The 16,807-nt window shown below is 37.8% G+C and overlaps 1 protein-coding gene across 1 annotated transcript in view; it reads left to right on the top strand.

Annotated features, from left to right (window-relative positions):
- Myo3a (myosin IIIA) overlaps window positions 1-16,807 on the top strand; it is a 232,111-nt gene that overhangs the window by 43,278 nt on the left and 172,026 nt on the right. Inside the window, exons 6-8 of the mRNA XM_021155802.2 lie at window positions 5,695-5,840; window positions 8,341-8,406; window positions 11,293-11,448. Coding sequence (XP_021011461.2) covers window positions 5,695-5,840; window positions 8,341-8,406; window positions 11,293-11,448 — 368 coding nt within the window. The remainder of the gene's footprint in view (window positions 1-5,694; window positions 5,841-8,340; window positions 8,407-11,292; window positions 11,449-16,807) is intronic.

Here is a 16,807-nt window from a genome sequence, read left to right as displayed (position 1 = left end):
GTTTCCCAGAAAAAGCCATTATTTTCTTACTGGATCAAAGCTCCATACTAGTTCCCAGACAGTTCTAGGTAACTGGTGTACCTCCCACTGCAACATAGCCCCTTAAAACTATTAAGATGCCCCACCTCCTAAACAGACCATTTCTACTATTATCTGTGGTCCTGGGAGATAGCCCTGGCAGTTCCCAGTCTGTTGCTCTCTTTACCTTTTCTCTCTCTCTTCTTCTCTCTGCCCTCCATCCCCCCACACACATACCAAGAAATGGCCTTGGCAGTTTGATCCCTAATAAACCTTTCTTTTTATCCACAGAGGAGTCTAGTTCAGTGGTTTCACTGTGCCCCCACTTATATCCACCATCTGACTATATTTTGTTTTAAATAATAATAAATATTTTAATAAGAACCCTTGATCTTGTTAGGTAACATTCAAGTTCATCCACCCTTGTGTTGAGTTCTTATGTTAAATCTCCAGCCTGGGACCTAAGTGTAACTTTAGTAGGGTTTTTTTTTTTTTTCTGATTATTATCTTGAGAGACTTGTAGATAAACTGCCAATATGGTTGAAAGTTCAAGAATCAAATCTTCTCCCAAAAGTCCCTGTTTAATTCCTTTAATCTTTTTAATTATGCTGATCAATAAAGAACACGTATTTTTGAAAACGCTGGGTCCTTTGGGAAAAGCTCTGTTATTTATATATGATGTTCTGGGGAACAAAGGAGAAGTAGTTTAAATGCTACATTAATATTGCAAAATCTTCCAATTAAATGAAATTCCGGTATGCTGTTTCTGTTTAACTAGTAATTCAGTTATTACTTACTTTTGAAAAGTTAAAATGTAACATGTAGGAAAAAGACACAATTTTAATAAGTGTTTTTGAAGCTCCAATGAATTAGAAAGCTTTTAGCAGGGACATATGAGAAGAAAAGAAATTATAGTCATGTAAGCCAGTACAAAATTGATTGAGAGAATCTGAGGTAAGAGCCTCTTCAGAATTTGTTCAGACCTATCAATGGTCTTTTTTAGATTTACAAAAATTAGAAGTCCTTTTTATTACATTCTAAATGTAATAAAATATTCAGATGAATGTAAATAAAGTGTTTAAAATGTAATCCTATGCTAAATATTATACTTTATTTGATATATTTATAATTACAGTATAAGGTGATTAAGATGTTATATAAGAAATAGTGAGGCTTTGTGTTTGATGTTAATTTATAGTAAGAAAATCACTATTACATATTTGTTTGCCTGCAGTAGAAGCTCTCCTTTACATGTGACGGGTAGTCACTCTTTTGATGTCGTTGTTTTGTACCTAGTCTCTTTTCTCTGCACTGCGTACTCTCTGATCTTGACGAATATTCTCTGAATAACCAGCTTTCTAGCTGAAAGGTATTCCACATCCACTACTTCTATGTTGCTACTAATAACATTTCTGTTGGGTGGAGATGCTGCTCTATATAGAGGACTTGCCCAGTATGCATGAGGCCCTGATTTCAAGCCTTGGCACTACAACTATCAAAGCACTTAATGAGACATTTCTAAGAATTAGAAGGAAATAGGCAAACACATATAATATGTTCATCATTAAGAAATATTTCAGTGCTTTAAAACTAATCATTTAGAAAATGAAATTTTAGGTTAGGATTTTAAATTTTAATTCTACTTTAAAGACAGTATACTTTGGTTACATAGAGCCATTCTTTCCAGTCTAGAATAAGTGGGCCAGTATTGAAGGGCCAAGTGACCATAGCAAGTAACCATACAATTTAACTATATTAATCTAGAGAATGCACAAGATGTGTGTAGAGATCCAAGGACATACAAACCAGGAATGTTCTGAGCAAATTGGTATGTAAGTTCACCCAAACTTGGGAAGTGTCCCAAGTTGTGATGCCAGATAACTGTGTTATCCAGAAAGATGTGCATTACCCAATGGAACAATGTTACTAGGGAAAAAAATGAGGGATATGAAACACACCTTTACCCAAGCATGCTGGAAAGCCTATAATGCTCATGCTAAAGACTGAGGTCTGAGCTATATAGCAAGACATTTAGGGAATAAGAGAAGGGGGAGGGGAGACCCTATGATCTAAAACCAATTGTTCATCAGACAGGAATGAGAGAAAAAATTCAAGCCATGACTTCCCATTTCTAGCACACACAAATGCAAATTGCATAAAGGCCATGATGCATTAGACAGCAGAAACAGGAAGTTCATGTGAATGTGTGACTAAGCCAGCTTAATCAGTCAACAGGGTCTCAAGGGAAAGAGCAGGACTAAAAAGAAAAAGACAATTAGATGTAGCCATCCAGTGGTCAAGGATGAACTGGGTCTACTTGAAAGGGGGGCTGGAAATGAAAAGGACTGAGTGCAAGAGAAGGATGAAGCCAAGACAAGATTCTGATCAAGGCTCAAAGTTTAATTCTGCAGCTCCAGTTTATAAAGGAAAATCCACAAAACCCATCCTCTGTTTCAGCTGGACTGTGTTGCAAAGCAAGCTCAGCAGGCAGTCTGTAGAAAGTTCAAGGAATAAACAAGTCAATAAACAAAATCTCATGATCACTGTTTTTAGGGGCTTATCAGGATGACCAAGATAAAAGGAATGCCACACATTACTCCATTGAGTCTAGCTTGAGCTTTGTATTAGCCCAAATGTAAATATTATTATCTGAGCCTACTTCCCTGTCCTAGCCCAATGCCAAATTTCTGCCAAATTCCTAGAAGGCATCCCCCAAAGCACTCCACAAATGTGCTCTCATGGCTTTAGAGTGATATAGGTAACAGGCCTTAGAATTTGACATGCAGTTCTGTGATAGCTAGTGAATAGAGTTGCACCATGATCTCCACAATTTAAGTGAAAACATTCTTATGTTCCTAAAAGAATGTTTCACTGTGTGACTATTTTTTTTTCCTCCCCTGACCCTAGTCTAGCATTAATCTAGTTTTCAACATATGAGTTGGCCTATTCTGAACAGCTTGAATCAAGAAAATCTGAGCATGTTCCCCTTGTGTCTGCCTTTTTCACCTGGTTTATTTTCAGAGTTCAGTACTCCTTCTACATATAAATAAAATTTCTCTCTGTGTATATATTACATTATGTGTATCTGTTCTTCAGTCAAGAGATACTTGTTTTTCTACCTTTCTTTTTTCTGCTTGTGAGCAATACTGCCTTAATAATTTCCATATGAAATTTTTAAGTAGAACCTAGGACTCTCATGCTTGCTTCTAGAACCTTAGAGGATAAAGCCATAAAGATACAAGGAGTGAGAAAGAAAAGGCCACAGAGCTATGAGACATCAAAGGATTTAGAGCAAGGACTAGGAAGCCAGAGGCAGACAAATACTGCTGATAAGTCTTTGCTCTTATGGGCAAGTTCACAAGAAGTAAACAGAAAGGCATAAGCAGATTAATGTTTAAAGGTCAATAATAAATATACAGATATATTATTCGTGTGTGTATAGATAGTGGATAGTATATCTGTCATTTATCTTTCATCTGTCAATCATCTACCACTCATCTGTCATCTATCTGTCTGTCTATGTCTATCTATCTCTTGGTCTATCTATCATGTACCTACCATTTATCCACCTTTCTATGATTTATCATCTATTATCTTCTTTGTACCATCTGTTATTATATATACACATATATATATATCATCTTATATAGCTATATATCATCTATTACTATATTATCATCTATCATCTATCTGCCTATTCTTTTTTAAATACACTGATATGTTTACATTTAGATATTTCCTGTTATAGCTTTCAGTAACAGGTCTGAAGGGACTCATTCATCATGAAGAAGTAACTTTGCTTAAAAAGCTTGTGTGAAAGTTGCCAGCTCAACTCTTGTGAGTCCACACAGGGTTTTTTGATGTATGTTGGAGTCACCAGATATGAAATTTTCCTTCAGAGGCTACTACCATACTGTAGTTAAATGGTACAACTTAAAGCTGCCATCACTCTCATAATTAATTTTCATCTAGTGAGTTGACATTCACAAAGTGGAAAAAATAAATGTAAATAATGGTTGTCAGGGGCCAGTAAAATGCCTCAGCAGGTAAAAGTGTTTGTTACCAAGTCTGATGATCTGCATTCAAACACTGGAACCCACACGGTGGAAGAACTCCTGCAAGCTATCTTCTGAATTCCATATGCATATGGACACACATAGGTGCACACATACACACATGCATAATGCTAAAAATTGGATATCATAACTTTGTTAAAGCAGCATAATCCATAACTACATTTTGAATATATACTTATCCCCATAGATAAGTGTAGCTCTTAATCCTTATCAAGGAAAATTTTTCTTACAGCAGTTGGAGGAAAGACCATTACAGAAAACCACAACCAATCAAAATACATAGTTCTGGAGCCTAGCCCTATTGCATACATCTACAAAACATTTCTTCACCTAAGGCTCGGGATTATTGAGAGGTAGAAAGATGTAAGAAATAGAGGATCAGGAAGTTTGCTGTGAGATTTTGTCTCTAGTAATTGCAGAAGCTATACCCATAGAGTCTCACCAGCATGACTGCCCAAACATGAGCTGACCAAGGTTAACAACAGTAGAAATGCCAAAGTGGGTGGTAAGCCCACACAGAGAACTACACAAAGAGCTACAGGCAACTAAGGAATGCTGAGAGCAGGAGAGACAGTCTTCCTCAATGAAGAACACACCAATTGGTTATACAATACAAAACAGTGATCCCAGAAAACATACAATGAACATTTTACAGACAGAGAAGTTTGTTTTTATATACATATGTATATACATACGTGCTTGTAACAATAGTTAATGGAAAAGGGGGCCATGAATTTTAAAAAAGAACAAAGTGAATTATATGAGAGGTGGTTTTGGAGAGAATAAAGGGGAGGGGAAATGGCTTAGTTATATTATAATCTCAAATTAAAAAATGATAATAGTGGTTTTCACAATGTAAAGTTGAATTTCCTTTTTGTGATCACTGTTATCAGTGATCATTTGTGGGCTTCTGTATTTGCACTCACACATTTAGAAATGCTATAAAGGAAATCAATACAATGATTTTTCTGTATAATACTATATTACAATATTACAAAACTATTTCCCTCCCCTTGTCCCTTTGACTCTGTCATATTTGGTTAGTGGCAGTTGATTGCAGTTTTAAATTTTAGTGTGGCTCAAAGAAGTCATTGTCTTCTTCCATCGGTGCTTATTTTTATTGAGTTGACTTTTTTTATTATTAATGGTTTAAGCCATTTGCACTCTTCCCAGTTTTCCTCATTTATCCCAGGGTGCTTTTGTGTTCTAATTGCAAGTAAAGTTGCAAGCTATTTAACTAGACTGCCCTCCAGTTTATTTCCCTTGACTCCTTCACTATCTGTCCTCAGAGATACGCTCTCAGCTCCTGAGTATAACCTCTGCTTAGATGACTGCTGAGAGAACACACCATGGCCTAATGGCATTTGATCCCATTCCAAGTAGGGCAACATTTTTTTCCCCTCTTCGCAATATAGTTTCTAAACTATTTGTTTTCATAGCTATCTGCAATCCTGCTGTGGTATTGTCTGTTCTTAGAATAATACTACATGTATCATTCTTTTTTCTTCTAATTCCTGCTTTTATCTTTACTTAGCTCTCAACTTTACCAAGTTAAACACTTAGATTTCTCTCTGAGCATTTTGCTGCTTTTGTCTTCTAGGTGATTGCTTGTGAACAGCAATTAGATACCACTTACGATGCTAGATGTGACACGTGGTCCCTGGGTATCACGGCTATTGAGCTTGGTGATGGAGATCCTCCACTAGCTGAGCTGCATCCCATGAGAGCACTCTTCAAAATACCAAGGTCAGGCAACCAAGATCAGCAGCCTATTTTTCCCTTCTAGGGACTGACTTCTTATCATAGGCAGAAGTGTTCTGGAAAGTTTTAAGACTAAAGTCCCATGTAACTTAAGTTATCCTTGAAATCATTAAGTACCTGAAGATGACCTTGAAGATGATCTGCCTGCTTCATGTCCTTTGTGGGCTCATAGATGTACCCTACTACACTCACCTTAAGGATGTGTATAGCCTTACCAACCCTTCAACTGGCCATCTGACCATGTTACCTATAATATTTACCTGCCAACTGTACTACTTCAGCTGGATAATTTCTCTTCTAAATATGTATTTCTCTTTTAAATATGTATTGCTAAGTTCTAGGTGTCTCCGAATGTGAAAAAAATCCATGTTAATTATAAGATATTTTTAGAGACCATAAGAATTTTTCCTGACCCATGGATTCTAAGGAAGATACACACATTGTTATGATCATGAACACTGTGCAGCTTCAGAAGGGATACACCAGTTCAAACAGTTCCCTACAAGGTTTATTGAAAGAGGGGGGAGGGTCAAGGTGGCAGCAAAAAGAAAGTGGGGAAGAGAGAGAGCATTCCTCTTATATATATGGATGGTGACATGGTCACAGGTAAAGGTGGGAGGTGAGCCCAATGAATTCTGGGAATATGGTGGCCATTGTCTTGGCAACAGATGTATAGGTCTCTCTACTGCCTATGTGATGTCATGGATTTCGAAGGTCCTGATACCAAAACACATAGCTTGTATTGCCAGGGATCCAGAGATAGTAGTACATGGATAGTCAATAATTACACACGCTATTAATTAAAGGTTGTGATTTCAACATGTGAAATATACCTGGAGTTGGGGATGGGGAGGTTGGACACTTTTGTGTTGTAGTCCTGACGAAATGATACCACCATGTTATACTTATTCCTGAAAGGGGATCCCTTTTTATGTGTAATTAAGTTTTTCCAGTAACAAAACATTAAACATTGTTTATTACTTTGGAACTTCCTGTGCTATCTCTGAATTATAATACATCATTCTTTATATTTCAATGTCCAGTGTTATCTTTGGTCTTATAAAACATGTCACTTCTATGGGGGAAACAAGATGTGTAGGAAAGAGGAAATCCTCTATATACCAAAAGCATTTCAAGAAAAAAATATTTTTTCTAACTACTATTGTCATTTATTATATAAGGTAAAACTATATATGCCTAAGTCACCTTAGTCATAGTATAAATCATCATATTTACCCTGTGTTTTCATACTTGGTGGTAAAGATGAAGGTGGTAAACAGGAAAGATGGAAAGCCCTGATTTATTGTGCCTCGGTAACACTTAGTTCTACAAAGTGCATCATACTAATTGTATTTTACTGTTTCTGCTGCTAGTGTGTCCTTAAAATTAAACACTGAAAATAATGGTTGTAGAAATATGTGGAAAGGGGATCTGAATAGCTACAGTTCTGGGTATTATGAAATTGGCAAACTATGTTATACCCAAGGCAGTCCAATCCATAAAAGGACATTTTCAGTGGACAAGAAACAAAATAAAATTATTGGCTGAATAACAGTAGTTTTTCAAATGCTCAAATCAGCAATCTTCGACTAGTTCACTGGACTGAAAGGTGCTTTGGTGCTCTTTGGTGTGATCCGGTTAGATGCATAGCCGCACTTAGCTTTAATGAGTCTGTACCAACTATACATTAATTTCATTATAAGCTGTTTAAGGAGCAGTACAGGACTGAGGACAAAGCATTTCCATCCCCCTAATGAAAACAAAGAGCTGTTAGAATTAACATAAAGTGACACTTCAGCAAATTTAGCCATCATGGTTGATCAATGGTGCTTGATTACGGTCACATCAGCCTCACTGTCAAGTGACAGCCCTTTTGTGTGCACAGATGCTCTAAAAACAAAACAAAAAAAAATTGCTCAGCTTAAAAACCGAAAAGAATTAATAACAAGATCTTTTAAGTGGCATTCAGAGCACTATAGCTAATGGCATTTTCTGGTTCTTTGCTTTTGTCACATATAAGCGTGCATGCTTCCTGCCATGTTTCTAGGAACAAAAGAACAGCTCTGGAAGCTTTTGTCCCTTCCTGCTGCGGGTTGCTACCTGTTCCAGGGCACCTCTGTGCACCTGTACCTTCCTGGGGGAATTCTGTAGTACTTTTTCCCAATATTCAATATTTCTTTTCTGATAAACATTGGTATTTCCTACTAAGTGATTTCACATAAAACCCGAGATGATTCTTAGGGAGGAAAAAAATAATAACAGCAAAATTGGGTTATACATTTTAACTGCTTTCAGAGAAACTAGGAAGCTGTCATTTTATATAAAGAGTGATGAGTAGCTAATTACCTTTCTTGGAATTGGGAAATGACAGTCCTTGATGATACAGGCAGAACCTGGGACTGCAGTAAGGCTTTGCTCTGCTTCTCCTATTTCACCATCTAACCAATGCACAGCTCCCATCCCAACCTTAATTCTTATTTTCCAGGAATCCACCCCCTAAACTCCGGCAGCCTGAGCTTTGGTCAGCAGAGTTCAATGACTTCATTAGCAAGTGAGTAACAATAGTCAGAAATACAAGTAAAAACAATACCAGCCTGCTGTGACTTTGAATGGTTTACAGAAACCACTGGCTTCTGAATCCTTCTCTTCTTTCCTATCTGGTAAGCAACTCCAGAGGTCTCCATCATTCCCACCCACACCTCACCCCCCCCCAAAAAAAAAAGAAAAGGAAAGAACAGAAAATCTGTATTATCTTCTAAGGGTTCAGTGAAATTACTTAAATAATAACCACTGAGTCAAGTTTATTCACCTGTCTGTAGTCATGTTTTCAAGGACTTTTTAGCATCCACCCAGGAACATGCTCACCTGCCCATCTGCCTTTGCATCGTTGCCAAGAGCATCTCCCACCTGCTCCCATCTATTACCTATGCAGTCAGTGATTTAACCCTTCATTTGTCTACATCACTGACTCTCATTACAGCCACAGGGATTTCATCACAGTCAGTGGCTTTAAGGATCATATTTATCAAAGGCTTTTGCATTTGAAATCCAGAGAATGATTTCACTTGCCAGCAGTTTAACAGAAGTGACTGGCCTCTCCACAATTAATTAGAAGTGGGTCAGCCATTTAGAAAAATCAGGTCCTCCAATCTTTTTCACAATTTTTACTGTCTTTACCTAAATCAAAGAAGAAAAGGGGAGGCTCCTGGTTGTAAATAGAAAGGAAGGATGTAATGATGTGCCAAATCACTCTGCAAATGCAGACAGGGCACATTGCTCTCACTGAGGTTCCTACCAAGATACCCACGTGTTCTTCTAAAGACAGAGACTTAGATTTAAGGGTTTGTAGGGACTCAATCGGGATTGATAACTTCGTGGAAGTTTTATGTATGGTCAAGGTACCGTAAGCATTTATTGTGCATGCCATCCTATCATTTCTCAAGTCTCTTGAGGAAATCATCGATATGACAGGGATTTTCCAAATGTCTGTCTTGGATTTACAAGAGCCTTTTTTGCAGGTTCTCCGTGGATCTTGGTTTGTCTGAGTCATTTCTCAATTTCCTCCTGAGACTCACTTCCCACCTTCCCCTAGGCAGTTAATATTCATGTCCTGTGTGCTGTTCTTCTGTTCCTCTCCCACTGGCAACATTTTCAACCTTACTGAGCTTACCTTTTCTGAGGTCCTTTTGTCTAATTAAACAATAAGCAACTCTAGAACACTGTCACCTGCCTTGTTACTGTCACTCCCATGCCTAGCAAGGCCAGGATAGTCATTGGCTGTTGGGCAAAGTTTAACTTGAATAAAGTAATTTGTCACGCTTCTTAATGCAGATACAAGTGTACTTTAGATGTAGAAATTGCTTCTTTCTGTTAAACTGAATGAAACTGGAGGGGACCTGTTCTGGTTTCTAGACAGCACCAATCTCATTCCATAGCATATTTTAGCATCACAGGAAAACATTTTGGTTAAGCCCAATGAAGGAAACTGCCAAATTATCATCCCAGGAGGTCCAATGATGATGATTACTAATGGCACTGACTAGGTGGCAGGTGCTGCTGCTGTTCTTTTCCTCCTCCTCCTCCTCCTCCTCCTCCTCCTCCTCCTCCTCCTCCTCTTCTTGCTTCTCTTTCTCCTCCTCTTCCTCTTCTTGTTTTGAGGCACTAGGGTTGAATTTAGGGCTTCACATATCTTCAGAAAGTATTCCACTACTGAACTACATTCCCTAGCCCTTTATATATATATTTTTAAGACTGTCTAAATTACCCAGTTTAGTCTTAAATTTACTCTATAGCCAGCTAGACTGATCTGGGGCCTATGCTATGAGGCCCTGTTTCTGTCTGTTTGTTTTTTTTATGTTATCTCCAAATAATAACATAATTTTTCATAATGGAGACACTATATCTCAGGGTCAAATGGATTTAGGAACCTGTGCAGCCATTCAATGGGTGCTCATAACCCTCATAAGAAGTATGTTTCCAGTGCAGTACATTCTACCTTGATAAGCATTAAACTCACACAGATCTGAAGGCTCTTCTAGCACTCATGGTCAGATCCTTCTTACAAATATTTGAAGACAACTGCTATAGCTGAATAAACATCCCATGTTTATTCAAATGCTTTGCTGTGGTACCAGCCCAGGTAAGTGTACTCACTAGCCTAACCTTCCTATGGAATATGCCATGGCTGATCCTCTCCCTAGACAGCTGTGATATTCATTAGAATATCTGTCACATGGCCTCATGAAATTCCTGCCAGCATAGAATCTAAGCTGCCTCAGCAGATTAACCTTTTATTAGACTAACAGAAATGTATGGAAATATATTGATTAAACGCATAGAAAGAAGAATATTGATTAAAAAGTCTTAAGAGCATGGTGAACTGAAACTAAAGAGTTTGTTTTAATTTTAAATAAGCATTAAGACTTCCAGTCTTGAGTGACTTGGAAAGGAGACTTTGAAGTAGAGACAGAGTTTAATTATCACTATGCAACAGTGCTTGTTGGGAGATAACCAACAGTAATATTGGGTGAAATGTAATATCACTACAGTATGATCCCTTACAGATATGGGTATTTTCATGATCATTTACCATGTTGCCATTTCATAATTTTGGAATGTGCTTTGAATTCATTTGTGAGAAACATCAAGTCACAGTAGTTTTTTTTTTTTTTTTGGTTTTTTGTTGGTTTTTTTGGGGGGGCGGTGGTTTTTTCGAGACAGGGTTTCTCTGTATCACCCTGGCTGTCCTGGAACTCACTCTGTAGACCAGGCTGGCCTCGAACTCAGAAATCCGCCTGCCTCTGCCTCCCAACTGCTGGGATTAAAGGCGTGTGCCACCATGCCCAGCCACAGTAGATTTTTTAAAAAAGAATCTGAATGATAATTGCAAAACCCTAAGTTATTTAATAATTACATGTTCCTTTTTTTGCCAGTGCAGATGCTTGACCAAAGATTATGAAAAGCGTCCAACAGTGTCAGATCTTTTGAAGCATAAATTTATTACTCAGATCGAGGGCAAAGAAGTGATACTACAAAAACAACTAATGGAATTCATTGATATCCATCAATGCCTGGGAAGCACAGAGAAGGCCAGGTAATTAAACAGTATCTCAGGTTTCCAAAACAAAGTATCTCAAAATTCCATAAAGTTCTACTATGCAATAGTTGTTGAGAAGAAAGGAACTCACACATTCTTGGTGTGACTTGAATGGGATATTTGCTTGGAGGGAAACTGTCACTTTTTGAGTCCAGGTCCCATCCCCTATGTTATTGAAAATGTTGGCAGCATTTTAAAAATGACTTTATCAGAACAGAAATTATAATTTATAACAACATTGGTATATATGTTGGTTGTTATTGATATTAATATTTACTGTTCCCTGAAAAATTAGGCATCTTTGATGGGATGGGGATGGATATGGGATGTTTCTGTCATAAGCAAAGACTTCTACTCAACAAATCATCTCGAGCTCATCCAGCTGTTCTGAGGAATGAAGGAACATGTGCACATGGCCCCTTCTGAGACAGACTCCCCAAGCCCTGGGAAACAGTTTCCCAACAGTTAAACTTGACAGGGTTAGCATGCATACTAAATCAGTTAAAATCCGAAGCATAGTTTCGAGTTTTGCTTCTGAATATAACGTTTATAAATATCCAGTCACCTCAGCTAGTGGACATAGATAAAAATCAGTTGTGAGTAACACATGCTCTTCAAAACAATGCATGTCAGTTAATATGGGAGAGCAACTTAGTATCTCATAAGAACTGAGATGAAGGCAAAGGTAGCAAAGGAATCTGAAGCCCAACATATGCCTCAAGAACTGCTTGCCTACTGGGGCCCACTCACTTGCCTCCTCCGTTGCCTGTGGACTGGGTACCTGACAACCTCTCAACACTCATAAACTGACTTGGAGCTTGTCATCACTCCTCTGAGGTTTGGAACCTCAGATGACCATCTGATTCTTCGTGCCTTGCCTTCTACCCCATGCTCTAATTAAAGTGCATGGGAGAAATCCCTGGTATCATCTTACTTGTGCCCAAGGAGAGGCCAAGGCCTACCCTGAGCCATTTTAAAAATTCTCATTCTCAGAAAGATATCCTGAGAAGAGAAAACAGTGGATGGGTGGCCATTATATATAATATTACATGTATAATATATTATGGACTATTCTATAGAATATTTAATTAGGTCCCAAAAGTATTGTACAAAACTTGAACTTCTACCGAAAATACTATTTATAGTATGGTTTACAATCCTTGGGAGATATAGTTCAGCATCCACTTAAATGATAACAGTTTTTAAGTTAATATGTCCTTTGGTAGTATTAATAATTATCATATCTTTTCATATTTATATAATAATCAAAATTAATTCAGTATTTTACTTGGTAGCCTCCATATTCTCATGATGATTTATGTTGATGTGTATAAATTATTATTCTATATAAAGTTTCACAGAAGCAAACAAGAATATGTACAAGGTTTAGTTACTTAGAGTTGTTTAGTCCACAAATATTACCTGTCTTTGTGGCACAATGTTAATTGTCGCTCTTGACACATAGATGCAGTTGAAGGCAGAGGATTCACAAATGAAAGATGAACTCAAACCTTGTTCTACAATTTAGTGCTACAGTGCCTGGTGTGAGCTTTCAACTCTTTATTAGGTCTGGGGCTTTAAGGAGTAAAAAGTAACACAAATGGGATTGTAATTTTACAAAACACATCAGTGAGCTAAGAAAGCAGGAAAATCACTAGAAAGTAATAAAGTGCTTCTTTAAGGAGACACAACAGATGACTCCAATTTACTTTCTTTTTTTTTTTTTATTTATTTTTTTTTATTACATATTTTCCTCAATTACATTTCCAATACTATCCCAAAAGTCCCCCATAGCGCTCCCCACTTCCCTACCCACCCATTCCCATTCTTTTGGCCCTGGCATTCCCCTATATTGGGGCATATAATGTTTGCAAGTCCAATGGGCCTCTCTTTCCATTGATGGCCGACTAGGCCATCTTTCGATACATATGCAGCTAGAGACAAGAGCTCCAGGGTTCTGGTTAGTACATCATGTTGTTCCAACAATAGGGTTGCAGATCCCTTTAGCTCCCTGGGTACTTTCTCTAGCTTCTCCATTGGGAGCCCTGTGATACATCCAATAGCTGACTGTGAACATCCACTCCTGTGTTTGCTAGGCCCCGGCATCGTCTCACAAGAGACAGCTATATTTGGGTCCTTTCAGCAAAATCTTGCTAGTGTATGCAATGGTGTCAGCGTTTAGAAGCTGATTATGGGACGGATCCCTGGATACAGCAGTCTCTAAATGGTCCATCCTTTCATCACAGCTACGAACTTTGTCTCTGTAACTCCTTCCCTGGGTGTTTTGTTCCCAATTCTAAGAAGGTGCACAGTGTCCACACTTTGGTCTTCATTCTTCTTGAGTTTCATGCATTTATCAAATTGTATCTTATATCTTGGGTATCCTAAGTTTTGGGCTAATATCCACTTATCAATGAATACATATTGTGTGAGTTCTTTTGTGATTGTGTTACTTCACTCAAGATGATGCCCTCCAGGTCCATCCATTTGGCTAGGAATTTCATAAATTCATTCTTTTTAATAGCTGAGTAGTACTCCATTGTGTAAATGTACCATAATTTCTGTATCCATTCCTCTGTTGAGGGACATCTGGGTTCTTTCCAGCTTCTGGCTATTATAAATAGGGCTGCTATGAACATAGTGGAGCATGTGTCCTTTTTACCGGTTGGGACATCTTCTGGATATATGCCCAGGAGAGGTATTGCTGGATCCTCCGGTAGTACTATGTCCAATTTTCTGAGGAACCGCCAGACTGATTTCCAGAGTGGTTGTACAAGCTTGCAATCCCACCAACAATGGAGGAGTGTTCCTCTTTCTCCACATCCTCGCCAGCATCTGCTGTCACCTGAATTTTTGATCTTAGCCATTCTGACTGGTGTGAGGTGGAATCTCAGGGTTGTTTTGATTTGCATTTCCCTGATGATTAAGGATGTTGAACATTTTTTCAGGTGCTTCTCTGCCATTCGGTATTCCTCAGGTGAGAATTCTTTGTTCAGTTCTGAGCCCCATTTTTTAATGGGGTTATTTGACTTTCTGGAGTCCACCTTCTTGAGTTCGTTATATATATTGGATATTAGTCCCTTATCTGATTTAGGATAGGTGAAGATCCTTTCCCAATCTGTTGGTGTTTTTTTGATCTCCTTAGACTTGAGCTTTGTACAAGGAGATAAGAATGGATGAATTAGAATTCTTCTACATGCTGACCAACAGTTGAGCGAGCACCAATTGTTGAAAATGCTGTCTTTTTTCCACTGGATGCTTTTAGCTCCTTTGTCAAAGATCAAGTGACCATAGATGTGTGGGTTCATTTCTGGATCTTCAGTTTTATTCCATTGACCTACCTGTCTGTGGTTGTACCATGTAGTTTTTATCACAATTGTTCTGTAGTACAGATTGAGGTGAGGCATGGTGATTCCACCACAGATTCTTTTATTGTGAGAATAGTTTTTGCTATCCTACATTTCTTGTTCTTCCAGATGAATCTGAAAATTGCCCTTTCTAACTCGGTGAAGAATTGAGTTGGAATTTTGATGGGGATTGCATTGAATCTGTAGATTGCTTTCAGCAAGATACTCATTTTTTACTATATTAATCCTTACCAATCCATGAGCATGGGAGATCTTTCCAACTTCTGAGATCTTCTTTAATTTCTTTCTTTAGTGACTTGAAGTTCTTATCATACAGATCTTTCACTTCCTTAGTTAGAGTCACGCCAAGGTATTTTATATTATTTGTGACTATTGAGAAGGGTGTAGTTCCCCTAATTTCTTTCTCAGCCTGTTTATCCTTTGTGTAGGGAAAGGCCACTGATTTGTTTGAGTTAATTTCATATCCAGCTACTACACTGAAGCTGTTTATCAGGTTTAGGAGTTCTCTGGTAAAATTTTGGAGTCACTTGCATATACTATCATATGATCTGCAAATAGTGATATTTTGACTTCTTCCTTTCCAATGTGTATTCCCTTGATCTCCTTTTGTTGTCTAATTGCTCTGGCTAGGACTTCAAGTACTAGGTAGTGAATAGGTAGTGAAAAAGTGGGCAGCTCTGTCTAGTCCCTGATTTTAGTGGGATTGCTTCAAGTTTCTCTCCATTTAGTTTGATGTTGGCTACTGGTTTGCTGTATATTGCTTTTATTATGTTTAGATATGGGCCTGAATTCCTGATCTTTCTAAGACTTTTATCATGAATGGGTATTGGATATTGTCAAATGCCTTCTCAGCATCTGATGAGATAATCACTTGGTTTTTGTCTTTCAGTATGTTTATATAGTGGATTACTTTGATGGATTTCTGTATATTAAGCCATCCATTCCTGCATCCCTGCAATAAAGCCTGCTTGATCATGATGGATGATGATTTTGATGTGTTCTTGGATTTGGTGTTTGAGAATTTTATTGAGTATTTTTGCATCAATATTCATGCGGGATATTGGTCTGAAGTTCTATTTCTTTGTTGGGTCTTTATGTGGTTTAGGTATCAGAGTAAATGTGGCTACATAGAATGATTTGGGTAGAGTACCTTTTCTTTCTGTTTTTCGGAATAGTTTGAGGAGAATTGGAATTAGGTCTTCTTTGAAGGTGTGATAGAACTCTGTGTTGAGCCCATCTGGTCCTGGGATTTTTTTGGTTGGGAGACTATTAATGACTGCTTCTATTTCTTTAGGAGATATAGGACTGTTTATATCATTAATCTGATCCTGATATAACTTTGGTACCTGTATCTGTCTAGAAAATTGTCCATTTCATCCAGGTTTTCCAGTTTTGTTGAGTATAGCTTATGTAGTGGGACCTGATGATGTTTTGGATTTCCTCAGATTCTGTTGTTATGTATCCATTTCATTTCCCATTTTGTTAATTAGGATGCTGTCCCTGTGCCCTCTAGTTAGTCTGGTTAAGGGTTTATCTATCTTGCTGATTTTATCAAAAATACAGCTCCTGGTTTGGTCGATTTTTTTTTTTTTTTGTATAGTTCTTTTTGTTTCCACTTGGTTGATTTCAGCCCTGAGTTTGATTATTTCCTGCCCTCTAGTCCTCTTGGGTGAATTTGCTTCCTTTTGTTCTAGAGCTTTTAGGTGTGCTGTCAAGCTGCCAGTGTATGTTCTCTCAAGTTTCTTTTGGGGGGCACTCAGAGCTATGAGTTTTCCTCTTAGGAATGTTTTCATTGTGTCCCATAAGTTTGGGTATGTTGTGGCTTCATTTTCATTAAAGTCTAAAAAGTCTTTAATTTCTTTCTTTATTTCTTCCTTGACCAAGGTATCATTGAGTAGAGTGTTGTTCAGCTTCCACATGAATGTTGACTTTCTATTATTTATGTTGTTATTGAAGATTAGCCTTAATCCGTGGTTATCTGATAGGAT

The sequence above is a fragment of the Mus caroli genome, unplaced genomic scaffold (assembly GCF_978045245.1).
Source record: "Mus caroli unplaced genomic scaffold, Mus_caroli_1 scaffold_2, whole genome shotgun sequence".
Lineage (NCBI taxonomy): Eukaryota > Metazoa > Chordata > Mammalia > Rodentia > Muridae > Mus > Mus caroli.
This window is presented reverse-complemented; position numbering and strand designations above follow the sequence as displayed.